This window comes from Trichoderma gamsii (assembly GCF_001481775.2).
Source record: "Trichoderma gamsii strain T6085 chromosome Unknown Scaffold_13.2, whole genome shotgun sequence".
Lineage (NCBI taxonomy): Eukaryota > Fungi > Ascomycota > Sordariomycetes > Hypocreales > Hypocreaceae > Trichoderma > Trichoderma gamsii.
The window spans coordinates 418,861-444,878 of NW_020171350.1; the positions used below are offsets into that span (position 1 = coordinate 418,861).

General features: G+C 50.6%; 5 protein-coding genes across 5 annotated transcripts; 1 reads left to right on the forward strand and 4 right to left on the reverse strand.

Annotated features, from left to right (window-relative positions):
- Nucleotides 1-4,258: 4,258 nt before the first annotated feature.
- Nucleotides 4,259-5,406, reverse strand: TGAM01_v204573 (hypothetical protein; the record flags this gene model as incomplete). Its single annotated transcript, XM_018804528.1, has 2 exons — nucleotides 4,259-4,750; nucleotides 4,849-5,406. The coding sequence occupies 2 exons, from the start codon at nucleotides 5,404-5,406 to the stop codon at nucleotides 4,259-4,261; spliced, it is 1,050 nt and encodes a 349-aa protein (XP_018662341.1).
- Nucleotides 5,407-8,765: 3,359 nt separating this feature from the next.
- TGAM01_v204574 (2OG-Fe(II)oxygenase) lies at nucleotides 8,766-9,878 on the reverse strand (the record flags this gene model as incomplete). The annotated part of the gene is made up of 1 exon (XM_018804527.1): nucleotides 8,766-9,878. One exon carries the CDS (start codon nucleotides 9,876-9,878, stop codon nucleotides 8,766-8,768), a length of 1,113 nt encoding a protein of 370 aa, XP_018662340.1.
- Nucleotides 9,879-12,732: 2,854 nt separating this feature from the next.
- TGAM01_v204575 (hypothetical protein) lies at nucleotides 12,733-16,537 on the reverse strand (the record flags this gene model as incomplete). Its single annotated transcript, XM_018804526.1, has 4 exons — nucleotides 12,733-15,866; nucleotides 15,937-16,256; nucleotides 16,340-16,411; nucleotides 16,485-16,537. 4 exons carry the CDS (start codon nucleotides 16,535-16,537, stop codon nucleotides 12,733-12,735), a joined length of 3,579 nt encoding a protein of 1,192 aa, XP_018662339.1.
- Nucleotides 16,538-19,398: 2,861 nt separating this feature from the next.
- TGAM01_v204577 (hypothetical protein) lies at nucleotides 19,399-20,040 on the forward strand (the record flags this gene model as incomplete). The annotated part of the gene is made up of 1 exon (XM_018804525.1): nucleotides 19,399-20,040. One exon carries the CDS (start codon nucleotides 19,399-19,401, stop codon nucleotides 20,038-20,040), a length of 642 nt encoding a protein of 213 aa, XP_018662338.1.
- Nucleotides 20,041-20,806: 766 nt separating this feature from the next.
- TGAM01_v204576 (hypothetical protein) lies at nucleotides 20,807-23,924 on the reverse strand (the record flags this gene model as incomplete). The annotated part of the gene is made up of 2 exons (XM_018804524.1): nucleotides 20,807-23,664; nucleotides 23,726-23,924. The coding sequence occupies 2 exons, from the start codon at nucleotides 23,922-23,924 to the stop codon at nucleotides 20,807-20,809; spliced, it is 3,057 nt and encodes a 1,018-aa protein (XP_018662337.1).
- Between the last annotated feature and the right edge of the window lie 2,094 nt (nucleotides 23,925-26,018).

Sequence of the window (26,018 nt, forward strand, 5' to 3'; positions counted from 1 at the left end):
CTCAAATCCCTCAGCTCTCGGTCTGAGCCACACAGTCGCCTAGCACACTGTAAGATGCTTCTTTTTTGTGTTTTTTTAACCCACAAATCACAACGGAATAACGCCAAAAGGGCAAACCGAAACGGTCTGTCACCAGCCCAATCGGCCTCGACATGTGCCATTCGGCCCCATCACGCCGAAGAGGCACAAGGACGCGGCCACCCTCCATCATGGCTCGTCTAAAGCCACTCCAAGCAGTCTAAAGGGCCTCTCTTCCGTCTTTCGGTCTTTCTGCCCTACGAGCTACAGACTGGGGTCTGTACCCGAGCGTTTCAAGCCTATCCCCGGCAAAGAGAATAACGGTTCCCAAAAGGGGCCCGCCGTTTCCGCTAATGCCGCACGTACTGTGGGTGAGGCAAGGCAACCTTGATGCAAAGTAAAGGGTCCCAGGCTCCGCTAGGCCGGGGGAATCTTGACTATCCGGGGCATCTGGGCGGGCCGCCCTCGGTGGGAAAGAGAGCACGCTCACATATATCCGAATTGCGACTCCCTTATTTCCTTTCCTTTTTCTCCGGCCGGTTTTCACTAATATTGCCATCCAATGTGAGGGATAAGAGATGAAAGGAAAACGGGAAAAAGGGCCGGTAAGGAAAGCTGCAGCGTATTACCAAGTTCTAGGCTAGATGGACTATTTGTTTGCCTGCCTTGCCAATCAAGTGCGACCACCAGTCAAGCAGACGCATAACGAATACCAATCAACAAGAAGTGCATGCAAGTAAAATTAAAGCACAAGATAAAAAGAAAAGAAACTTTCTTAACCAGACGCCCGGATCGACATGCGGTCCAGACGTCAGAAGAGCGGTCGGTCTCCAAAGTTGCATTACCACGGCTATCAAGAATGTGACTGGTCTCTGCCGGCACAACCGACTTTCTTTTCTTTCTTTTTTTCTCTTGGCCGGAACACAAGAATAACCGTCGGTCGCATGTATAGCATAAATGTTTGTTTCTTGATTTCTTTTCCACTAATTCCGAAAGCGTGGTTTATCGGAATCTTCCTCATTCTCGCTGATATTCGGCGGTAGATTCCGAGCGATGGCCGACTGCTTGTGTGTTAGTCGTTGGTTATTAACGCAATGCTTGTGCCAATCTCGGCACCCAAAAGAAAGAAAACGGAGGATGCATGTAGCTTGTTGGGTGTCTCTCTCTTTCATCTGATCCCGCTTTGATAGGGCATGAAATACTAAGTAATCCCTTTGTCTGATACGGTAGAATATTTGCCGCATCAGGCAATTCCAAGCGCCCAAGGCAGAAGTGAGATGAGCCAACAACTCTCCATCCAGCCAATCACCCGCAACACACTCGTGATGCCTGCACTGCCCGTTGATTGCCTGCCGACAACCTACATTAAATCCCAAATTTCTCTTGCTTCACAAGTCAGAACTCGCCACTATCCACAATGAACGCCTCCTCATCTCCGCCTGAATCCCATCGCAGACCCCAGCCAAACCTCATCAACAAGACATATTTCCCCAACCATATAAAAGAAACACACTCATATCACAGTGCTTCAATATCCAACCGCCGCAATCAACTCCCACACCACCTCTTCGGAGCCGACCAGTCACCAACAACCCCAACTAGCCCAAGAGCAGCAACTCTTCCAGACCGTCACAGCAATTCGGCACCGAGAGCCCTACCAGCCTACCTTATCAGCCGCCCGCATGCATGCACGGCCGATCGGCTCGCATCAGGCAGACAAAATTTTCAGGGTTCAAGTCCTGCCCTAACAAGTCGATATGCGGCCCGAAGCACCCCGCGAATCGACCTATGCCGCATACCTGTGAGTTTCATTCCATGTAGGCGCAATATGTGTGACTGGATGCATCATCTCTCATCTCCAGGCATACAGCATAGCTACAGGTAAACCGACTACTAGTATTAGGCAGCACAAGTCACACAAGTCAAACAAGACTCACTGGGCGAAAAGACTCTCACGCACAACCCATAATATGCACGGCCGAAGGCTTTTGCCTAAACGACAGGGCCAGCTGTATCGATCTGATTGAAAGATGCGTGCATATGGCCGGTGAATCACTCGCATCATCTGCCTAAGCCCCCCTTGAGGCCCATCCTATCGAATCTCTGGGAATGGAGATGGAGGGAGGGGGCGTGTATATAGGCGGGAATCGGGTTGAGGGTATGCATCACATTAAAAAAACCCCAGAGCGAATAGTAATTACATGTATTATAATTATAATGCTAATAGTCCGTCAAAAATGCAACGAAACCATTGCCAAGTCATACGCTCTTACACTGCACTCCATCTCTTCTTTTTTCTTGCACATGTTTCTGATTCTTATTCCCCTTCTGACTCATACATATTGTGTGCGACTCACACCTCCAAAAAAGAATGCTTCGAAATATCCCGCCCTTACATGTGGCTTACTGCTGCACACACACCTTATTCGTCGATTATCCTTCTTCTTTCGGGGCCCCGTGGCCGTTGCTCAATGTTGCACATGTCAGCGTCCAATTAACTGACCAGGCAATCCAGTACCGACGCCGATCGCCGACCACAAGCGCAACAAAGAATGGCGCAGGGCGCAAATCACGGCATGGGATGAAAACAAGATGAACTGCGGATTGATTGATGGGATTATAATTGATAGCGACACCGCCAATCTGAGATGGATGGATGCACAAATATCGCGAGTAGTAGCACAACTGACATCTTCAACAAACGTCAGGTGTCGACAACAATAACGGATTGCCTCTTTCGGCCTACCGTTTCTACCCCGGATTTTGCTGCATCGTCCATCAAACACTGTACAGTAGCATCATCTGCAGAGTCCACCTGTCAAGCCATGACCTCTTGGACATTTTAATCAGTAGCAGTATGGAGCAGACTACAGTTATTCGGCGATTCGTGAGCCGTTACGGAATCCACCCAATAATTCGCCGTTAGTTGATTGTCCGGATCCTCTCTCGGCGCAATAGCTCGTTCCATTTTGCCATTCTCCTCCTCTTTTCGCGGCGGTTGGCCACTTAGCCGCCCACTTGGAGTATATCCAGCCCCAGCCGAATCGTATCCAGCAGTTAGCAAGAACAAGCGCCCATCTATCGTCTGCCTTTCATTACTCGTGCAAGCTTTTAAGCTATTGCTATTACTCGTACTACTGTATCTATTATTCGTATCACTATCAATCGTACCAGCATCTCCCCTGCTGCCTTGGCATATCCTCTCAAGGTCCCCATAGATGGCGGGGTTGAGCCCGCTTCAACCCCGCATATGGTCCGTCGAGACCACTTACACTGACAACGAAGATGCTCGTCGCTAGCAAAAAAACCTGAAATCGACCCTTAACAGGATCCGTTGCTTCTTTATTCAGAAGGTAAGCAAGCACAAGCGAGTGGCAGTGGCGAGAAGCGAGTAAGCAAAAGAAGGGGAGATAATGAAAACGAACTCCTTCGGGGCGTGTTATCCAGGCCTCCATGTCCATGTCCATGTCCATGTCTATCAATGCTGTGCCCTGCTATCAACCAGGGCGTCTCATTTCGGCTTGTGCCCTGCCGAAGAGGCAGTACTTGGCAACGTTACAAAAATACGTGCGATACAATAAGTAACCGTATCAAAATGCCCTTGCGCTAATACTTTGCATCAACTTGCCTATACCGTCACCTTGAAACGTTTCTTCACCGTTAGCACTAGAACGGAGATCATGTGCCAGTATTTTGTGCACGCGCCCTGAAACTCGCCCTGCTTTCCAAAGCCGATGCTTCCCACGTCCACCTCTCAAACACACAGCGGAAAAAATGCCAATGTAGAAATCGGAACATTTGCAGCAAGATCTAAGATGGTAAAAGAGGGAGAGGGCTTTTTTGAAGTCATCAGGACAGATAAGGCGACTTACATGCTAGCATGCTTAGCTTCCGAAATTTCACGATGAGGCGTATATAGTTGAGGCGTACGTGGGAGGCCAAGATGCGCATATTCGCACGGTATTGTTGGGAATACGCCTGGAGAAAGCCATCCCATATCAGTTGAAAACGGCCAGCAATTTTGATGTGGCTGAAAGGCGATTGCTATGCGTCTTTTATAGAAACGCTGCCATTGGTCACTGTGTTACTTGAAATCGCTGCTGGCTGGTTCCATATTTCTAGCCTCATGCTTGCAGGGATCTCAACTCAGTATTTCCGTCGAGCTTATCCAGAGAAGAAACAAAAAAAAACTATCACTCTAACTCTAACTCTAGAACTTCGCTTTGGCCAATCCTTCAATTCAATCCCTAGGAACAAGCTGTCCATTTGCAAGCAGCCGATCTCCGACCTTGAGCTTGGTTTGCGCAGGACGTTCCCACTCCAAAATGGCGTTGCCCTTTTTCTTCTCATTGAAACGCTGATGAGATAGGATCACATGTGATTGAGTCCCCACGATGTTACCGTCTCTATCTTTTGCATCCCAATCCTCCGGGGGTGGCTGTGGGAATTCTGGCCACTCAATGTACTCAGACGCTTCTTTATAATGAGAAATCTGTCTTCCGGTTCGTCTTTTATCCACCCAGTCGTTCAATACCGCTCGATACTCCGAAACAGGCTGATCAAGCTTAACATCTGGGTGCTGGACCCATTCCTCCAGCCCTTGTACATCGGCTGGGTTCTGCTCACTGTGTCGAACATCTCGAAAATGTGTGTCGCGCGTAATAATTTCGTAGAGGGTGAATATAACCCCTTTAACGTCGTTGCGGTCCTCTCCATATCCAATGCCGTCAATCTGCCCGCAATAGTTGAAGTCGAACAACATCCAGGGCATCGGTTTTGGGATCAATGAGAAGATTCCGTGCGGAGATGTCCTGATGAGCAATGCCATACATACTTGAAGTTCAAGTCATCGGCAACAGATGTCAGCTGCCGGAGCCATTCGAGCTTAAACACACGCGGCTTATTTTCGCTCAACGTGCCGCCAGGAATATAAAGGCTAGTAAAGCCGACGACGCAGCCGCGTAGCTCGTCCAGCACAAGTCGATCAAACGGAACAATGTGTGGGTGCGCCGGCAGACGCATCCACACGTTCATCTCGTGCCAAAACGTGTGCAGGAACTGCAAAAGGAAGTAGTACTTGAAGGCAGCCTTTTTGGGCTCGATTGCATCTCCATTGGGCAAATAAGAAACAAGATCGACATTCGGGCCAAATCGATCCAACTCCAGTAAATCTGAACGGATCACAGCGTTGACATGTTTGGGGGACTGCACATCCTGCAGCGGAGGGTAGTAAACACACACGGTTCGGTCGTCTTCAGGCTTGGTCGATACTGAGATCAACTCGCCATGCTGCGATAAATGAATGGCATGGACTTCAGGTCCCAGAGAGTCGATGTGCTTCTTGAGATGTCTAACTGCAGTATCCTCGCTTTCTTGCTCCTCGTCCATGATAACAGAGATTATGCCCGCCAGGGGTGATAAGACCCCCAGGCGCAAAATACCGCCATTCGTCTTCAATCATGTCTCTCTAGTATTCAGATATGATAGCAGAAGAGGACGGTTGAAAGGAAGACTCAAGAGGAAACGGCCGCAGTGGTGAAAATGGTGTTCGCGGCGTGAAACCGTAAAGGCAGCGAAAAAAACGAAGTTAAATATTGAATTCACCACCTGCAGATTGAAGGTACAGGGATCCAGGTACATGTAGGTGCCTGTGGCTGTGGCGCCTTAGCGTCAAGCAGCTCCGTCCCGTCTACCTGATGATATTCAACGCCGTTGGTCGACGCGTTCAATATGCTCGCTCATTAAGGACAATTCCTTACAGAAAATGCCTTGCGTGATTTCACAGACCAACAGTTAATAGTTTTCATGACTGCGTAACAATTCAAGCCGTCTGCCCCTCCAAGTGAAGCGATAACAATTCGCGAGGGGGTGTTTAGAGCTATTGGTTGATGCAGCTTGGTTTACTTAAGGTATGTTTAGATAGGTACATGTGCGTAGAATATATACGAGCGTCTGTTTTACTTGTCTGCTGCTACTACTGCTACTACTGCTACTATTGCTACTATTGCTACTATTGCTACTATTGCTACTATTGCTACTATTGCTACTATTGCTACTGCTGCTACTGCTGCTACTGCTGCTACTATTACTACTGCTACTACTGCTACTATTGTATATTATCTTTTAAGTAAAGAAGCAGGTGTAGCTTTAATGTTTCGGTCTAACCATTTAAACTCCCTCTATGCGCATCTCGCTACATTCATATCTTGCACAGTACAAGATATCAAGGCCGTGTGAACATTTGAATACATGTACCAGATCAGGCACACGCTACTGCCGTTCGATTGCTAATTAGGCATCCTGGCACTAAACATCTTGCACGGCCATATGCCTATATCCTAGGGGGCGACTGATAATGACTATCAGACAGCGTGGTTCTTTCCCAGTCTATCAATTTTTAAAAGAAAAATTCATCAGGAAAATGCCTTGCAGTGATTCTCTAACCAACGTGCATGTAGTTGCATGCAAGCTGCGCCGCTGGTGGCTTAGCGCTGATACCATGTACATGTACTTGTAGGCGCCTGTAAGTCCACTCTTCGCACGCCGCCAAAAGTCACCATCAACTAATTTTTGATTGGAAGATACTTGTTGGTATCATGCATATAGGTAGCCAAATAATGTGCGAAAGCAGGACGCAGAGCTTTATGATCATTAGGTACAGAAATCGGGCACCGGGCATATTGGGTTGCCTCGTGCAGTATAAATAGGAACATGCCACTGCCATCAGCGCAAGGTTGCATGTAATCGGCCTGCGTTGCGGCCGGCGCGTATAATGTACGTGGCAGGAGGGACGCCCGAAGCCAATGGATTCGCAGCGCAGAGTTGTTCTGAAACAAATGGTAAGTTATGTTGGTGATGTCTTTCCTAGAAAGAACAGAGATGCATCTTGAAGCTGCTTTTCGAGAGGCCTCATGGCTGAAATATCTGCCTTTCGAAGAGCCTCGTTGCCTGTATTGTGCAAGTATATAGCTAGCAAGAGCGGCCGGAATTCAGAATGAAGAACAAGAAACTATTCTAACATCACTCGCTTCCAGAACCGTTGAAAAGAACCCATATTCAGTCGTTATCATCATCATCCCCGTTTAAGAAGATTGAACAAAAATTCCACATGTCTATCCAATCGCTTGCACAGCTCCAACGGCGCCAGCTTGGCCTACGCTCTCCCTTCTCAATCTTTCGATTCTTCAGAGTACAACAGAACCAACCACTACCGATCAAGCCTGTTCAGATCCCAGCTGCAGCAAATGCCTCTCTTGTACACAACACTCGGAACCCCAAGAAATGCACATGCGGGTGGTATCACTTCTACGGCAAATGCGGCCATTTGTACCAGCGATTTGCGGGCACGTGCGGCAGAAAGACGACAAGCTCTGGCAGAAGCGGATTCTGCACGACGCCTGCACCGAAGAACGTTATCTATGGGTATTATGTCAACGAGAAGTGTACAAATGCGAAATGCACGGTTTGTCGCAGACGGGGCCACTAGGTTGGACTTTGAATAGCGCAGCTTGGAGAATGCCTGTAATTCAGACTTCAATTGCATGTTATCACCTCTGCAGGCACGAGGCTGCGCGTAACACGCTTTACTTGCACTCTTATTCTTCATCATATATAACACTCTTTACTTGTACTCTTATTCTTCATCCTATATAACACTAAATTGGCTATTATCTCTTGCTGTTGCTGCTTCCATCATGTGCTGAGTATAAATGTCCAGTGAAAGCTAAAATATTGATATACTGCTATCACTACTACTGACGCACAATGATACTAACCCAAGATAAGTTCACTGGATGGCTTCACCAAACACCAGCCACACAGGAATAATGGCACAGTGCAACCCCAACAATCGCAATTTATGCCACAGTTCAAAACGGTGAAGAATTAATACACAATAAAGTAATAATAAAATAAAATAAAGTAGCCAGGCTGCCCTTGTTTAGGCATCAAAGCGCGCAGCACTCCAAAACATTCAATGACATCATCACTTCTTCAGCGACACTTACACGTCTCCGAAATCACAAAATCGACGTGCAATCAATATATATCAAACCTCACACCCCCCTGGTGTGGCCTCCAAACCCATTCACATACCTGTTTTTCTATTAACGCTATATTTCATCTAGTTATGCTGCTAAAATAAAAATGAATCGAAAATGAATCAAAAATGAATCCTCGATGACGACTCCGCCGCGTCGGTTCTTCGGATGGCAATTCTGCTCTCTTTTCACTTTCTGCTCGCCTTTCTGCAAGGGGCTGCATGAAACCCGCATCCCACGTTACGTCATTGCGTCATCCCGCCCTCGTCTTATTCCTCCACCCCCGAAAACTTGGTCCCCTTAAGACAGCTATTTCTCTCTCTGTTTTTCGCCTCCCCCAATGGCAGCTACTAAGTATTCTATTTGTGTTCGTTGTCCCTGTTCATGCTTTTCCATTTTCTGCTTCAGCCAACTGTGGCGACAGCTGCCGGAGATGTTTCCCCACGGAATTTGCCCTCCGCATATCGGACGGAGCCTGCTCCGGATGACGACATGTTGACCTTACCATCGAGATCTTGACCATCATCGACTTTTGGTTATTCTGCATAGCCCATCATGCATTACGGTCATGGGACGAGCTGTCGCAGCTGCTGGCACGAAGTTTGAATGAGCGTCCCATGATACATCACCTCGTCATCTGCAATATCTAGTAAAAGCTACTCTGCCATCTAGATCTGGTGACAGCCTCGGTTCAGGTACAGCTCAGCTTCAGTTCACCTCCAGCATACCCTCGATCCGCCTCCTCACCCAGTCATCACACTTGATATCCTCATACTTCTTCTCCTCGCCCTCTTTCACCACCACAACGCTGCACGTCTCATGCAGCCCAAACCCCCAAAAGAACGGGATGCTCACCCGCTCCTTGCCGCTGTAGTTTCTCGCCCGGTGCACCGTGCTGATGTAGGCATCGTTTGTGATGCGCTGCATAAAGTCGCCCAGATTCACCACCAGCGTGCCGGCGATGGGCTTTGCGCGCAGCCACTGGCCCTGCTTGTTGAGCACCTGCAGCCCGCCGTGCGAGTCTTGCCAGAGGATGGTGAAGAGCTGGAAGTCTGTGTGTGAACCAATGGACACTCTCTCTTCATCGTCGTCTTGTAGTGTCGTAGTAGTAGAATCAGAAGGCTTTTGTGTAATCGGCGGATAGTAATTCAGCCCATACGACGCATCGGGATACTTGACCTTCTCGTCAAAGACGCCCTCCTCCAATCCCAGCGACAGCGCAAAACACCTCGTCAGCGCCCTCGCCAGCTTCAGACACTCTCCAATATGCCTCACCATGCTCTCCTTCAGCCTCGGCAAGTTGCTCGTCTTCTCCCACGGATACTCTTCATTGTGCAGATGCCTCTTCACTTCCTCTGGTATATCCTCAATCCCCTCTTCCCCAACCGTAGGATCATACAGCGGGTCGTAGCGGTACGAAAACGACTCGCGCACATCAATCCCCTCGTACGGATTCAGCCGCTGCGTGTCAGGTGCCCTGTAGCCATTATTCCATTTCGCATTCTTGTAGTTGGCCTGTATCTTGGTCTCCATGTCCTGTCTGAAAAAGGCCAGACACGCCTCATAGGCATTTTGTGTCACGTCCTCGGGAATTCCGTGGTTCTTGATGTAGAAGAAGCCCATGTTCTGGGCTGCTGCGCGCACCTGCTGAGCGACGGCCTGGCGCTCGCTGAGGGACGGGCTGAAGATGGGCGAAATGTCGATGATGGGCATTTCAGAGGGCAGCGCATCACGGAGGGGAGATTTCAGGACGGTTCGCGTGATGATGCCGTTGGGCGACGCGAGGCGCAGCTGCGTCGTTGCGACTGTTTCTGCTGCCATTCTATATGAAGGTTACTGTCGTTTTGTAAATGAAGCCGTACAATGGTTCATCAAACCTTACTGGTCACTATGTAAGAGAAAAAAAAAAGCTATTTGTTTCAATCGTTCATGAAGATGGATAAGAAACAGCAGCATCAATGTCACCCACTGATAAAGATGCGGGGGATGCCGCGACATGCCTCCGGAGTGCGCCGATCTAAACAGCTCCTGCAGATGCATCTCCACAGCCTCTTATCTCTTGATGCACTGGCTTGATGGCAGGTATAGCAAGATACCATGTCACGAACCAAATACAGGCCGTTTCTAAGAAGACAGAATCGAGAGCAATGGTTTCTTTTAAGCGGCGATTGGGCTGCACTCTGTTATCTCATGGCAGTGCAGCTGCTCAACGTTGCACCGAGGACCCTTTCTTCAGCTATACGAAACCCATTAAGCCTAGCACCTCAAACTCAAGAAACATTCTCTTTGCAGATGACTTTCAAATGGATGCGAGATGAGGTGCAGCGTCTCCGAAGGCTTTCAGTTCCATTAAACCCACGGAGGGCTGAAGGTATTAAATATTTGCTTGGGGCTGGTAATTAATTGGGTTGTAGACATCTTTCAACGTTGTAATTCACAAATGGCAACGGGAGCAATTGTAACCAATACTGTTCCTGATAGTGAACCAAGTCTACGCTTCAGTATGTAAAACAGTCATCAGATAACGTGTCGCCGAGAATTGCAGCAATAGATGAACAAACAAAAATCTTGCGCCATCCAATCTCAAGCTCTATTCCAGCATCGAGTTTGCAAAGCTGGTGTAAACTCTCAAAAATGTCTGCCAAATTTGCTCCAAAGGGGCCGAGTGTAAGCGGCAGCAAGCTCCTTCGTTTGGGGCGATGCTCTTTGCCAACGTATTGTGGTATAAGATATATCCCTTCAATGGCACGATACATATTTCAGTATAGGCCAAATGCATCGGCAAATAAAAACATTGGCAATGATATCATGTCCGTATTTGTAAACTTGTCCTGAAGGTAGTCTCTTTTTTTCTGCCAGCTTGACATTTTCAGCACTCCCATCACTCCCATCATCATGCATTTCACTTGTCTGCTGATTCAAGTTGCGCCATCGGTCCGCCAATCATCACCCAACACACATGCAACCTTCAAAGAGAATTGAAGTCCTCAAGTCAAAATAAATAGTTGCAAACGCTTCTCACACCATGTAAAAAGTTCATCGACGATAAAGAAAGCGGTCTAAGAGACGGACGAGAGAAACTGCTGCGCGACGAGTAGTATCGCGCGACTTGGCCGACCCAAGAAAAGGCACTTCCATCGCATTCAGGGGCAAACACAAACACCCCCACAAGCTCATCCATACGAAGGGTCTTTGACTTTCTGGCCTGGCTACTAGGTACCTGGTGTTTTATAGCTCTGGGCTGTTGGCATTGCTCGCCTGTCACTGGAATCTTCTAGGCCGCCTGTCTGGTATCTCCGAGCCGCTTGCGTTGCTTGCTTGTTGCTGTAGTTTTATCTTCTGGCTCACCTATTTTATTGCATTAGCAGTGCGAACTGCAATGGGATAGAAGTGAATAAGGGTGCCTTTATTCGATGTAATTCCCACGAAGATGATGATGCCCTGATCTTACACCCTATTGAAAACAAAAAATGACGTTTCCCGTAATCTGATATCCCTTGTTTAAAACCAGTAATAACCCCATTTCCTTGAGTACCCTTTGTTAAAGCCAGATATCAGCAACCATGACCTTGTTCAGTGGACGAAGATTGACAACTTTGCGTCCATTTTATAGGCAATTTATTGTTCGCATGATCAGCACCGCCCTGATGCAGCAGACATATACGTGCAAACCGCGTTTACCAAAACTGTACCGCCGACAATCCACTGGATGCGAAATGTTTCGACTCAATGAGCAATCGATAAATCCGCAGCAATTCTTGCTGCCCGAGGAATATCTCGTCTATCCTTGGTCCAACCTCAGGTAGTCTTAGTCGCTGACTGCCATCAATTTCGTTGTGTGGCGTCGGTCGTAATGGTGCTTCATTGTGATTGCTGCAATCGCCAGCACGTCGTGTACTGCCATCTGGCTTTCGGTTTGTCTAGCAGGTCTCGTGGCCTTCCTGAGAGGATGCCAATCGTATTGTTCGGTGTGAATGCCTTGACCATTTCGTTCGGCGACAGGTTTGTAGATGCGGATTTTGTCTTGTTAGTGCGCCGTGGAATGGAGGAGCGTGGTTCCGAGCAGTATTCCCCCATTCGTCCAAATCCCGTCCAATCGCAGTCTAAACCTCGTCCATCTCTCCGTCCACCTCTCAGACACAGTCACAGTAAAAAGGAAAACATTTCACAGGTCGATTTTTGATCCATATGGTCAAACCTGAAATCTCAATCCATTCTCGAAACCGAAGTAAAAATAAACCGAAATGGAAAACCAAACACAAAATCAGGCCCAAAAAAAAACTCTAACAAACAGAACAAAAAGCCACCTTGGTATCTTTTTCCCTTAAACGCCTTCCCCCCCTTTTCCCCCCCTCCTTCCCAAACTCCAAGCAAATACAAAACAGGAAAAAAAAAAAAATTTGTCTCCCGCTTCCTCCTTGGCTGGAGCTGATAGGAGCCCGAAGGCTCAACCACCGTTTCCAAACACTCAGCCGGTACTGAAAAGGGAGCCCGAAGGCTCAACCTTCCGTTCCCAGGCTTTGTGTTTGGTGCTCGGATGGGAATCTTGCGACTCGACCATCCCATCCATTCCCATGACCGGCAAGAGAGATGACAGAAACTCTTGCGAGCTCAACCGTCACCTCTCAAGCGCTTCCCCGAGGCCAAAAGCAACGGGAGCCTTGCGGCTCAACCATTACTTCCGGCTCCGGGTCGACGCCCGGGTCGCCCGCTTCGGAGCGGGTGTCCCGTTACCGGCCATGCCCAGGCCGGCAGCGAGCCGTGAGGTTCGCTGCCGAGCAGTCGCTGCCGAGACCTTCGGCGCGGGCTTGCTGACGCGGTTTGCGCCAGAGGGCCTCGCCGCCGTGGTCTTGGAACCGGCAGTTCCTGCGGGCCTGCCTCGCTTGGGCTTGGCCGCCTGGGGCTTCGCTTCCTCCTCTTGGAAGTCGGCCAGGGGCTCCTTCCAGACCACGCTTTTGCCGCGGCGAGTCCTGGGGACCGCTGCGGCGCCGGCGGGTTGGTCGGATCCCTGGGCGCCGACGACCTCCTCTGGTTCTCCTGCTGCCTCGGCCTGCCGGGCAAGCACCTGAGCAGGGTACTCGGCCTTCCCCTTGTTACGGCGGGTGTTGGCGCGAGTTTGGTGGACAACGTCCACCGTCCCCTGCTCGGTGCGTCGCGGACGTCCAACAGGACGTCCTACCCGGACAGGTGCCGCCGGACCAGAAGGCTTCGGGATAGCACTTCTGGCCCTTAGGCGAGTCGATCGGCGGGAGGAAGAATCAGAGGCGGGAGGGGCAGGGATTGGGGCAGCTGGAGGAGCAGCGGCCGCCAAAAGGGGATCCTCGTCACCCGAGTCCGCGTGAGCAGCTGCGGCAGCAGGCTTCGGCGGTGTGGATCGGGTTCGGCGGATCTTCTTTGCGGCAGGCTCAGCTGCAGCTTCGTTCTCACCGCCTTCGCTGCTCTCAAACTTGCGCTTCTCTGGCTGCTGAGTTTCCATATTAGGGCTTCTCGCACCAAGAGGTTGTCGCGGGGTCTGCGCGATAGGAGAGCCGAGCGCCGTTGTCGAAGGCCGCCTGTGCTTTGAGCGCCGGATAAAGTCTCGCATGTAGTCGCGCTCTGGTGAATCGGCACGGGTGGTGGCGGATGAGGGCGCGGGCTGTGACTTTTCGCCTTCCTTCTCGGCGTTGGCTGTGAGAGCTAGCTTGCGATTGACGGCCTTGAAGGAGATGGTAGAGCCGTCCGAGTTGAACATGGCCATATTCTGGATGGGCGTCTTTGGTGTATTGGCAGGCGACGGGTCCGCGAGACCAGGAATCGTAGTATTGCCCTCAAGCTCGTAGGAGACGTCAGGGAAAGTGATGCTGACATCGTTTTCGTCCTGTGGCAGTGGCGAGGGTGAGCTGGTAGGAAGCCTGTCATAGGCAGGAGAGGTAGCGCTCTGCGGAGCAGGCGAGCTTGATGGCAGTCGGTCGTAAGCGGGCGAAGTGGTGCTCTGTCCCTTGACGGGGGAGCTGCCAAAGTCGGAAACAAGGAGGGTCTTGTCATGTACAGTGCGCTTGTCAACGTAGAGTTCTTCTTCCAGCTCCCACATCTCGTCCTCTGTGAGTCGAGGTTCCGGAGAAGAGTGATGAGCCTGGACTTGTGGCGATTTCGAAGTAGAGGGAGCGTTCGAGGGAGCGTTCGAGGAGTGAGGCTCGTCTGCACCCTGGCTTTCGGGGAAGAGGTGGGAATATTCAAACGGCAGCTTAAACCGAACAAAAAGTCTTCCGCGCTCTTTGGCGACCACGACCTTAGCGTGGCCATTGCATTGAGTCTCTGCCATCTTGGCCAGTCGTTCGACTGCGGTTTGCTCATTATCAGGCTTGAACACATCGTCGGCGTCAAGGGGGCTGCCGGTGGCTCTCATGATGGCCTTCATCCTCTCCTTGTATTGGGTGAGAATATCCATGGTCTCGTTGGCTTGTTCACTTGTATCTTGAGATGACACGTTGAGTGCGTTGGCTAGAGTTGCAGGAAGATTGGTAGATTCAGGCACGTTGGCTGAAGGCGATGCGAAGGAGCTGATGCTTGCAGAAATGTTGGAGATGTCAAAAGTGCGGGGAATTTCTTCAAGGTGGGAGAAATGTTCAGAGGTAGGTATAACCCCGCTCGCGGTCTGAGATTTCTGAGGTGAAAGTGAGATTCGTCGTGAGGCCCGAGTTTTGAGCAAATTTCTGAACAGCGGCTCACTTTTGCGTCGCCTGATGATTCTAGTGCGTTCACTTTCAGTAGCACTCTCAGGGCTGTTCATCCAGGACACGGAACCGGTGAATGAGGGAGAAGCGGGTCCAAAGTCGATATTGCTGAGATCGCAACTTTCGAATGCGGAGGCTGAATCAGTGTGCTGCATCCACGCGGGAAGAGACTTGACTAGTTCCAACTCGTTATCGGGTTCTTGCGTAGCTACCGTAGAAGATGGTTTTCTGCTAGGCGTAGAAGGCTGGAAGCCGTGCCACTTGGAAGGGGTAGGTTCGCGGGGGCGTATATGGCGAGTAGGAGATTCCGGCGCTATAGAGCTGACAGGAGAGTATTCGTTGCGAGAGGGAGATGGGAACTCTGGTGAGAGACGAGTGACGGGCTCTGACTTGCGCTTTGGTCGCCAACGCGCAAAAGGCGACTCTTTGGAGATTCTGCCGGACCACTGAATCAGGCCAGGGGTTGAGTTTGAAGATAGTGGCGATCTTGTAGTATTGGGGCTTCTGACAATGATGGAACCTCTTCTCTCGCGATCATCTCTTTTTGCTGTCGGGGGACTAGCTGGCTTGATGGGAGAAGGCTCAGCACGAGGGCTAGAAGCGGGCAGCAGCTTGACAAGTGTGTCGCTGAGTCTCTTTCGGAAGCTCTTGTTGCTCTTTGTCGGACTCGGTGACTGGGTAGATCTCTTTGTAGGCGACTTGGCGTCGGACTTGGATTCGTTTGGCTCCAAGGCCAGAGGGCTCGATGGCTCAGTGACGTCTGCAATATCTGACAGATCTGATGCACCGCTAGCGGCGAGGGAGGTTCGTGGGTTACGAATCGATTGGAAGTTGGCTGCGACCTCTGTGATAGATGCCATGCTGACGTCGATCTCTGTGACGCCGGTCTGGAGAGCTTTGGAGATGATGGGATCGAGCTCGCTGAAAATGGCAATTCTATTGCCGCCGCTGGCGTAGTCGAAGTCGATGGAGGAGTAATCGCGGAAGCGGCGCTTCAGAGGAACAGTAGCTTTAGAGAATGTGCTCTGCTTGGCCAGGAGTTTCTGTTCTGATAGATCGGTGGGCTCTTCGTGAAGGAAGCAGTTTGCGACGCTGACTGTAGCAACAGTAAGCCAATGCTCAAGGTGAATCATGAAATCAACATTACGAAAAGGAAAAAAACATACCCTTGGCGCGAACCATTAAGCCCACGACTTCTGCTCGAGACAGAGGTGATCCTTTCAGTTTCAGCTCGGCCTCATGCGCTGGCGGCGCAAATGAGTTGAGTCTGCGGCGGCTCGCCCTCTGTGTCTCTTCTGGGTCCTCGGCAGCTTCGACGGCAACGGCGATTTGAGGCCTCACTGCCCGAGCGTCCGCTGATCGTCCAACTCGCTTCATGATCGTTCTGCCTCTGTGGATAGTCAAAGGGCCGGCCACAGCGGGGACGCGGCACCAGGCGCGGGAGATTGTCGCTGGTCTTTGGGCGACGAAGTTGTCTGCCCACGAACTAAATGCCGACAAGACAATCTATGTCAGCACCCATCACCATCGCCAATGCCGAGCAACTCCATGGAGTTCAAAGGTACGCACGTCTCGAGGATACTCGTCTTGGCCTCGCTGGCCGCAGGGAAGAAGGTCACAAACGATGCTGGATGAGGATTGCTGCCACGCGCCCAGTTAGCCCGCCATCTCCAACATTCCGCCCCGCGAGATCCTGTCGCAGCAGAAGTCTTACATCGCAGCGGGTTCGCACCCGTGAGCCCATGGTGGGCTGGTGATATCGTCCATGGCTGCCAGGTATAGCTTGCGGCGATGTCAAATTGACGGAAAAGCTGGCGATGTCGATTTAAAAACGAAGAAACGGCACTGAAAGCCTAAGATTGAAATAACTTGAAGTTACAAAGATACGTACTCATTCGGTGAATTGTCACCCCACGTGAAGACGCGTTGAGTGAAAAAAGGTTGCAAGGGTGAATAAATGAACAAAAAAAAAAGGGCGTCGCGTTTCTGAAATGCGTGCGTGCGCGATGCCCAAATTTCATTTCTTGAACTGCAAACGGATCGTTTGTTTACATTGAGCCCCAATAGGAAATCCGCTAGTATATGCTAGTCTTAATAGGGTAGTTAATTGTGTGTGGGGTAGATTTAGAGTTAATTGCCCCGCCAGTAGCGACAGACGCGTTTGGCGGGCAGAAACTGGCTTCGAGGCACTGTAAAATACAGTGAATGTCTGCTATAAGAAGAAAAAGAAAAGGAAAAAAGAAAAGAGAGAGAATCGAAAAGATAAATTGATTGTGAATAAATTATTCAATTCACAGTAGTCTTTACGATAACTTGACTTCTATTCTATGAGTGACATTTAAAGCTTGTAAATTAGCATAGCGCCAGCGCCACATCGGCTGTTTCTATTTATATTCAGATCTTCACAGTTATCTAATCGTAAATCTCGCTTTAAAGCGTCTCAAATACACCATTAATTCAGCTTCGTGAAGTCTCGAGTAGTATTGTGTTGGAAAAGTTTGATTGCACACTTCGCGTTCTATTTTTTGAAGCATTTAACAATAGCTACTTGCAAAGACGAAAAGGGCTGTTTAAAGTTGGTCGATATATCTCCCTTGCTTAATTCGCCTATTTCCTCTTGCACGCATTTGTTTCGTCCTCTTTCTTTTCTGTTAGGCTAGTGCTTTTTGTCATCAACTCAATCTCAATGCTCGATAATCCACCTTGCTTTCGCTGCCGACTCTATGTTTCTCAGCCAGCTTTACTAGGATTTCCTAGCAAATGATAATTTTCAATCTTCAAAGAGCTGCTGCATAACACGGCACGGAACTACAGTGACGAATAGATCGTGAATCACGTTACAAGTACTTTGCAAACGTCAATAGGTATAATAAAGACGAGTCTGGTATGCTCATTGCGTGCATATAGAGTGATCTACTGTAAACATTTATGGATGGATTTGATGTAATTTATGGCGGGGTAGTACGCTGTTTTACAGTAGTGGTTGGGATTTTTCAGCGGCTGGTGTGCTCCCTGGGCAGCACGTACATGTACATGTAACCTACATGCATGCAGCGTATGCGCTGTATTGTGCTCAATAACGACATGCATGATTCATCTTTGGCTCACTTAATACCGAGATGTTTCACATGATGCTATGGCAGTAATCAGAGGCAAATGATGCGTTTAGAGATTTGTATTCTATATACACGATTGGGCAAGCCAGCAGAGAGATGGAATATGTGGCTCACAGCAGAGTATGAGATTGGGGTCAATGCCACATACTGCCAAAATTGCAATTATCTAATCGTAAAAACTAGATCAAAAGAGCAATCAAGTGCCTGGAAATGCCAGTAAATGGCAAGGCGGATGACAGGCGTTAGAAGAGGAAGTAGAAACGCAGATCTGAATCAATAGTATAATGGATTAGACACATAAGTACTCTATGATTCTTACCAATAATCCACTTCCTTCTCTATTCTTCAAAAGTCTCGTATTGAACACAGTACTCTTCAACACCAAGAGCGAACGGAGTAGACCTGCGAGGGCTTAAAATGACAGTACCTGACATTTATCTGATTTCATCGCAGAAAGAAATCATCTCATCTTTAACAGGTGAACGATATATGACGGTGCTTGATGCCTCAGCCTTTTCCCCATGAGTTACCGGTCTTCCTCTAGCTTCTTGACCATCTCCGAAAGTCTCCCATCCTTAACCGAAGAGATTGCGGCCCGCATGGTGTTGCCCAGCGATGAGGACGTTTTATAATGACATTGGTTACTGGCTAGCTGTTTTTTTATAGATGTTCCGCTCCTCGACATATTATCCATGGAGGTATTGCTACATCTGGGTGCTCAGATTGCATCCAGCGTGTGTACTGGGTGAATGTTCCAAAATCCGTGATACCCGCTCAAAGCATTCACAGTGGTGAGCAAAAGAAGCTGCTGCGTCAATTGAGGCTACTTAATATGAACGAAGCCACATAGTCCAAGGCGATGGCGGGAGGTGGCTTCTGTTTGGCAGGTTATCGCTGTTGGCGTTTGCTAATGGGCATATCAGCAGTCTCGTGATAAAAACTTGGATCAAATGATTAGCTTCAGGCAATTGGTAGTGGTCACAGAGATAATCAACTAATTTACACCGAAGATAGGGATGCTCATTCATCTTAGCACCTTATCCATCTAAAATACTCGGAGCTCGTTCGTCTGCTCGCTCTCTTAAAAGGTTCATTGTTACTATGCTATTCCTACGGTACATAAACCAAATATATCCGGAATTCATTTGAGCTTCCGATCATATCTCCATTATACCGCCATGCAGGCTGTAAAAGGTACTCTTTGTTTCTACCTTTTCAACCATCTTCCTTGTTACCCTGTATGCTGTAAGTCCTCTGCTGACTCATCATCATTTCCAGGCACAGCCTTGCAGGCAGCCAGTGGACCGTCTCCAATCCTGCCCCTCCACCACCACCCAGAGCCTCGTCACCACGGAACGTCATCCCGCAACAGCATCATCTCGACATCCAATCGAATCCTCAGCCTCGCCCAGTTACAGCGCTCTCTTCCATCCACTTCCCATCTCCAACTACTTCCTTCCCCATACAAAAAGAAATAAAGAAAAAGACACAGACGGAACACCAACCGCAGCCATGAATCGCCTCTTCGGCTCCAAGCCCACCGGCCCCAAACCAACCCTCAACGGCGCAATCTCCAACATCGACACCCGCATCGCCTCCATCGACACCAAACTCAAAGCCCTCAACGGCGAACTCTCCGCCTACCAAGACAAGCTCTCCAAAATGCGCGACGGCCCGGGCAAACAAGCCATCAAGCAAAAGGCCCTCAAAGTCCTCCAGCGCCGCAAAGCCTACGAGGCCGAAAAGGACAAACTCGAAAGCCAAGTCTGGAACATGGAACAAGCGCAAACCATGCAGGACAACCTCAAGAACGTCATGACCCAGGTCGACGCCATGAAGACCACCAACAAAGAGCTGCGCAAGCAGTATGGCAAGATTGACATTGACAAGATTGAGCGCCTGCAGGACGACATGGCCGATCTGCTCGACGTGGGCAATGAGATCCAGGAGAGCCTTGCGAGGGGCTATGATATACCCGACGAGGTGGATGAGGCGGAGCTGGATGCCGAGCTGGAGGCGTTGGGCATGGAGGCCGAGCTGGAGCAGGAGTATGGGAGCGGCGCGGTGCCGGGCTTTTTGACGGATGAGGTTGTGCCGGAGTTTGTGGATGAGCCGCCGCAGACGGAGGAGAAGGTGAAGCAGGCTGCGGGTTGATTTGTGCGTCTGTGTATATATATACATGTACTTGGCTTATACTCATCGAAACGACGGGATGATTTGCGGCTTTTTATTTTACCAGTTCAAGAAAGAAAGGTTGGCACACCATTTAGGCGCAGAATTACTTTCAATCTTGCTACATTATAATACCATTTGTACTTCTTTTCTATGTTTCAAGTTCCGACGTGATAATATAAGGAAAAAACAGAAGCGAGAGAAAAGAGCGTTCATCAATTTCATAATGTCCTCCTAGGCGCAAACCCAGAGAAAAACAAAGGTGCATGCTAATCTAATGCCATCTACATATATTTTTCTTCTTCTTATCTTTTCTTTCCTTTACCCAAATAATTCCCCCCTTAAGAAAAGAGCGTCAAGTTTTTTCGTACGTTGAATAGTTTATTACAAAACAAGTGCCGTTAACCTCAGGCAAAAGAGTCGCTCGTGAGATAACACGGGGTTATAGTATGCATGTACATGTACATATAACACGACGACATGTTACATACTCCGGACGAATTTGGTTGACAATTGAACGCCGGGAATGCAGAGTACCTAGTTCCAGTAATTCCATCGCTATCAAACAAAAGGAAATAAGCTTCCAAGATTACTATGCCGAATGCTGTTCCCCTCTTTCTTCAAACTCCCTCCTGTATATTCCTCGCTTGGGAAGAAGCGTAGGGATATATAAAGTGTCTCGTTACAGAAGAGCTTTGTGCCTGGTTTCATCAAAGACTCCCCCCTCCATACATAAACTTTGCTTCAATCAGTCAATCGCCGCGAAGAAGCGAGCCACCTCTTCCAACTCAGGATCCCCATTGCAAAAGTCCCAGCCTACAATGACTGGAGCCTGGCTACAGCATATGATCTTGCGGGCATCGAACTGAAGCTTAAAGACGCGCGCCGGAGGATTCTCCGCCGCCGCAATGCGTGGGCGTGACTCAGGAGGTTGTGCGTTGTTTTCGGCTTCAGTCGGTCCTTGCTGCCCATGGACTTGTCCAGGAATCTCAGGCTGTTGGACCATTGGAGGGAGTTGGGGCGGAGGTCCCTGGCCGGGGGTCACAGAAAGTTGAGATGGGTGAGGCACCGGTGCGTGGAGCGGCGTAGGGGCTGGGACTTGTGGTACCATTGCTGGCGAATATGCCAGCTGTCTATATTCAGTGTTGCCGCCAGCGGCGTTGTTGTTGCTGCTGCCACCAATGCCATCGCCTGCTACAAGCGCGGCGGTAGATGGGCCCGCCATTGATCCGCCAGCATAGGGAGAAGCCAAGTTGAAGGCTCTTGCATCTGTGGCAGCGTTAGGGCCCGGTATGTGGGAGTTGCCGCGAGAAATGAGCCGCTGTCTGGCCATCTGGTTGTTTTGTATCGCAATCAAGCCGTCTGCCACCGCTCGTCGGAGATGTGCCCGCACAAAGGGAGAAGGCTCTCGCTCAATCGCGGCTTGTAGGTAGCCAAAATAGATGAGCATGGATGGGTGGCTTGCCAGTGCCTGCCTCAGCGCTGCAACCCCAAAGGGGACCGTCTGGTCAATCATGGCCATGTAAAGCCGTGCCGACTGGCTGTTCTCGCTGTTTGGATCCAGTATAGGCGAAGACTGCATGCCCTGCGGCGCACCAGGACTCACTGCCGACACGGCAATGGCCGCCGAAGCAAATTGAGTGCTCTGTCGCTGAACGTTGGTCAGGGCGACTTGTCTATGCGCCGCCTCTGCAGCTTCTTCCTGGCGAAGATGATGCCCGGGCTTCCACACGCCCTCCTTATCCCGCCGCCAGATGATGATGCTTTGGTCATATGAGCCCGAAACGATTCGCCCGTACTTGCGTCCGCCTCCTCCGCCAGGCGGAACTTTGGCGCCAGTAGCCTGGAGATCAGCCGGTCGGGAGCTTCCCGCATTCACTCTTCTAGTGCGACGGATTCTTCGGTCACCCTCGTGGTCAATCTCTCCCGCTTCTACAGCCCTAAAGTACTCGGCATCTACTCTCTTGGCCTCGGCCTCGTCCTCCTGCTTGCTGTAGGGCAAGTCGCCGAAGCCGGCCTGGACGGTTCGCACCAGATGGGCATGGCCGCGAAGGGAGGCCACTTTCAGGCCCGTCAGCGCGTCGAAAATGCAGACTTCGTAGTCACTACTACCGCTCACAATCCGGCGTTCATCAAACTCGACGCAGGCAATGCCCTTTTCATGCGCCGGAATGGTCTGCGTGCAAACCTGCTCTGGCCAGTTCCACACCTTGATATGGCGATCGCCAGAGACAGAAACAATGGTGCGGCCCCGGATCTGAATGGCGTTGACGGCGGCACCATGCCCCTCCAGCTTGCCAATCACCGTGAAGGCGGGCTTGATGGGAAGTTCCTGGGATAGATCGAGCTCGTAGCCATAGGGTTTGACACTGATGCCCACCGGGTTGACGGCTGCATCTACAGGGCCATAGCCCAAGTCGCCGTACTTGAGGGGGCGACGGTTGAAAATCTTGATGGTTTTATCTTTGGAAGATGTAACAAGAACGTGTTTATCGAACCGCACGTTAAGAACAGACTCGCGGTGTGCGTTGGTAATCTTTTGTACAAGCTCTCCAGTGGAAAACCTCCAGATAAAGATGTTGGAGTCGCTGCTACCGGAGACCAAGATGTCTTCGGCCGGGTCTGCGTCGAACTGAAGGCACAAGACCGAACCGTGGTGGCCTGTAAGCGGTGGACGAACCAGGCGGCGGGTGTGTATGTTCCAAATTCTCATTGTGCGATCTCGGCTACCGCTGACAAGATAGTTTGCGTCAAACTGCAGAGTGTAGACGCACTCCTGATGGCCTTCATCGGGAAAGTCGGGGTGAGGCAGTACAAAAGTCTTGAATTTGCCCAGCTCCCAGTTCGACTCAAGTCGTCGCCTCATGTTATAGAGATACTTCCAGTTGATGCGATAGCGGGAGCTGTTGATATCCCACGTCCATAGGGTCGATTTGATCATGCTCGCGGTGGTGTCGCCGGCCGCCATTGCAGGCAGCGGAATCTCGGGGGTGCCACCGGGCTCTTTGCGCTTGGCCCTGCTTTCCGACGACGACGATCCATAGCTCCGGTCCACAGCCTTACCTTTGGCGGACGAGAAGCTGTCGAGATACATATCCCCCAAGGAGGGGAGCGTTTGCTTAAAAGACTGCAGCGCGCTGGGAGATCCAAAGAGGCTGGCCCCGGCGCTGCTCTCCTGGATGCTGGGCAGCCTATCGCGGTCCAGCATCTCCAAATCTTGGTCCTCGTCTTCGTCGTGGTTGAGGATGGCTCGAATCTTGGTTGGGTGGTCGTCTGACGTCTGCATGCGGTGCAAGTGGCCGATGGAATTGCTCACGCCCGTATTGACCCGAATCTCCCACGCATCGATCTCGGCCTGCACGGCCTTCCAGCCTTCGAGATAGTACAGCCGCTCCCATAGCTTGCGGTCCACGGCCAGGTCATACCAGGCGCGGCACGTCTGCAGCACGCTGACGAGAGAGACGGGATCGAGATAGCCCAGGATCTTGAGGCAGATTTCGGCGGGGAGATGTCGGATAAAGTCGATGTAGAGTCTCGGGCTGAGACGCTCGACGATCTCGACGATGGCGGAGGTTGGGAGCTGGTCCAAGAGAGCCATGGCCAGTTCTGCGACGAGGGGGCTCAGCGACACGGTCACGGCATGCAAATATTGGTGGTGGGGACTCACTTGACTTGACTGACACGGGCAGCTGCGAAGCATTTGCAGCCATCCACTGCGGCAGCTCCAAGGGCGATTTGAGCGAGGCCAGCGACGAGAGCTGCTCAGTCAGCCCCGGACCCAAAGGATCCTCAGAGTAGCCCTCGTCGGGCTGGTGGGCGGGCGAAAACGGGCCCATGGAAGGCGGCAGGTTGTCTGGTCGCGACATGTTTGCGGCTCAGTCCAGCCTCGCGCCCAGCGGTGCTCTCTCGGTGGGTGAGTGAGGCTATCACAGGCCGGGCTCTGCCTTGTTGGTTCCGAAGGATTGCGATTGCGAAGCCAGACAGCCGCGCCAACTTCCCATGTCGTATCGGGCTCCAGCTAGCGTTGCCCGGGGGGGTCCGTGGGGATTGCCAATAGCAGGGCGGGCTGAGTCTGAGGGTGTAAGTGGCAAACAAAACAACAGGCAAGCAAACGGGATCAATTGGATGCTGTGAGGATCAGGCGGCCGCTGCAGCCTGGAGGTTTGCTCGTGGTAGTGGCTGGGCAGCTCGGCGCGGCGTTACAGCGCGGTTCCGGCGGGGGATGGCGCTGTCTCTGCCTTTCAATCGAGCTGCCAGGCTTCAGCCGGCGAAACCCAGCGCTGTGGAAAGCGCCGCAGCGCCGTTTTGGGAGGCGGGGGGTCTACGGGCGCGGTACTAGACGCTGCGTGCGAGCTGCAGTGCGGGCGGCCTGTACTGAACAGGTAGCGCAGCTGTCTGGCGGCCAGGTTGCGATCTGCCTGTCTGCTACCCCAAAGCGGCTGCTGGGGGCCCCTTATGTTACTGAAGGTTATAAAGGCGTTGCTCTGCTGTCTGGAATTGACTTCACATTTTACTAAGCGGCTGTATATGATAGCGAGATTCCGCAGCCGTGAGACTGACGATGGCTCATGTCATTTCGCTGGCTCTAACTTGATAACTCTGGGCCGCCTTTATGAAGTGCAAGGAGATGGATGCTATGGGCGATGGCAGGTGCCAGAAGCGCCATTCAATGCATGGAAACGTGGTGGCGTGGATTCATCAACTCTAAGATAGAACAAACGATTGAATCCTGTGGATATTGTATTCATTCAATGTTGTTTGCACGTGTATTGCTACTGGTATCCATCCACGTTAGTAGCCCACCATATCTCGGCTCCTCTGCTGTTCCCAAGCAACACCACGGATATCTGCCGAAAGCGTTCTCCACAGCTAACCGTGCAGTCAATTCATGCTGCTCCGAATAGATTAGACTCCACGCGTCCTTTTTATAGGCATGCAGCTAGTTGCTCGTAGTTAATCTACATGTACGTATACGCAGCTTCACTAGTATAGGTAGACTTATACCGAGAAACTATTCGGGATTCAAAGATGAGTGCCGGCCAAATCGCATATCACACGGTTTGGCATTATTGCAGCTGCATGTAGCACTTATGCTCTTTTTAGTGTTACACGCTTTCCTGATAACCTTGATTCCAAGCCTGGATACGAGATGGGGCAGACCAGACACGCACATATTGCTGCAACACACTTTTCATTCATACTTAGGTACAAGTAGTCTAAGTCTAGGTTACCCAAATAGGTACCTACTCAGACCAAGGACCTGATACTCAGACGCAGACAAATCCAGTTCGATGCTGTAGCCAGTAGTGTCTGGTGTGTGTTCTCCGTACCTATATACCTATCAGCATCCCGCCCATTGGTTTGGCTGCACCGAATATCTCAGATTAGATGCCTTTTCGCTGGACCCAATCCTGCAGACGGGTCGCATCGACGGCCTCGGTCCCAGACCTTGGGCGCAGCTCAGCCCTACCATACGGGTGGTCTCTTTTCGCGTCTCAACTCCACCTCCGATTCAGCTCTTCACCGGGGTTGATCAACCGTGTTGGCGACATGATTATTGCTCGGCTGCAGTGCCTAGAGATAGGTATCAATAAATTTGCCATCGACTGACGTCAGTGGTCTTTCAGCTTGAGCACGAGTCGAGATGGGCGAGAAATAGAGTGGCTGGTATAACACCCGATATTGGTGCCAGTGCTGCATGTAGGTACTTACAGCATGCGGTGAAGAGGCCCGTATCGCGTCTTTGGCTCTTTCACCGCCGCCTTGGTCGCCTCCTGTTGCCAGACGTAATTCGCATGCAGGCTCCCTGCTGCGAATCCACAAAATAACGGGCAGGTGACCAGAGCAAATCCTCATGGAACCCATAGCAACAGTGCTACTGACATGCACATACTTATCATGCAGCACATGTGGGTATTTGAAGCACGAAATGGTGATACTGGCTGATACTACAAAGTACA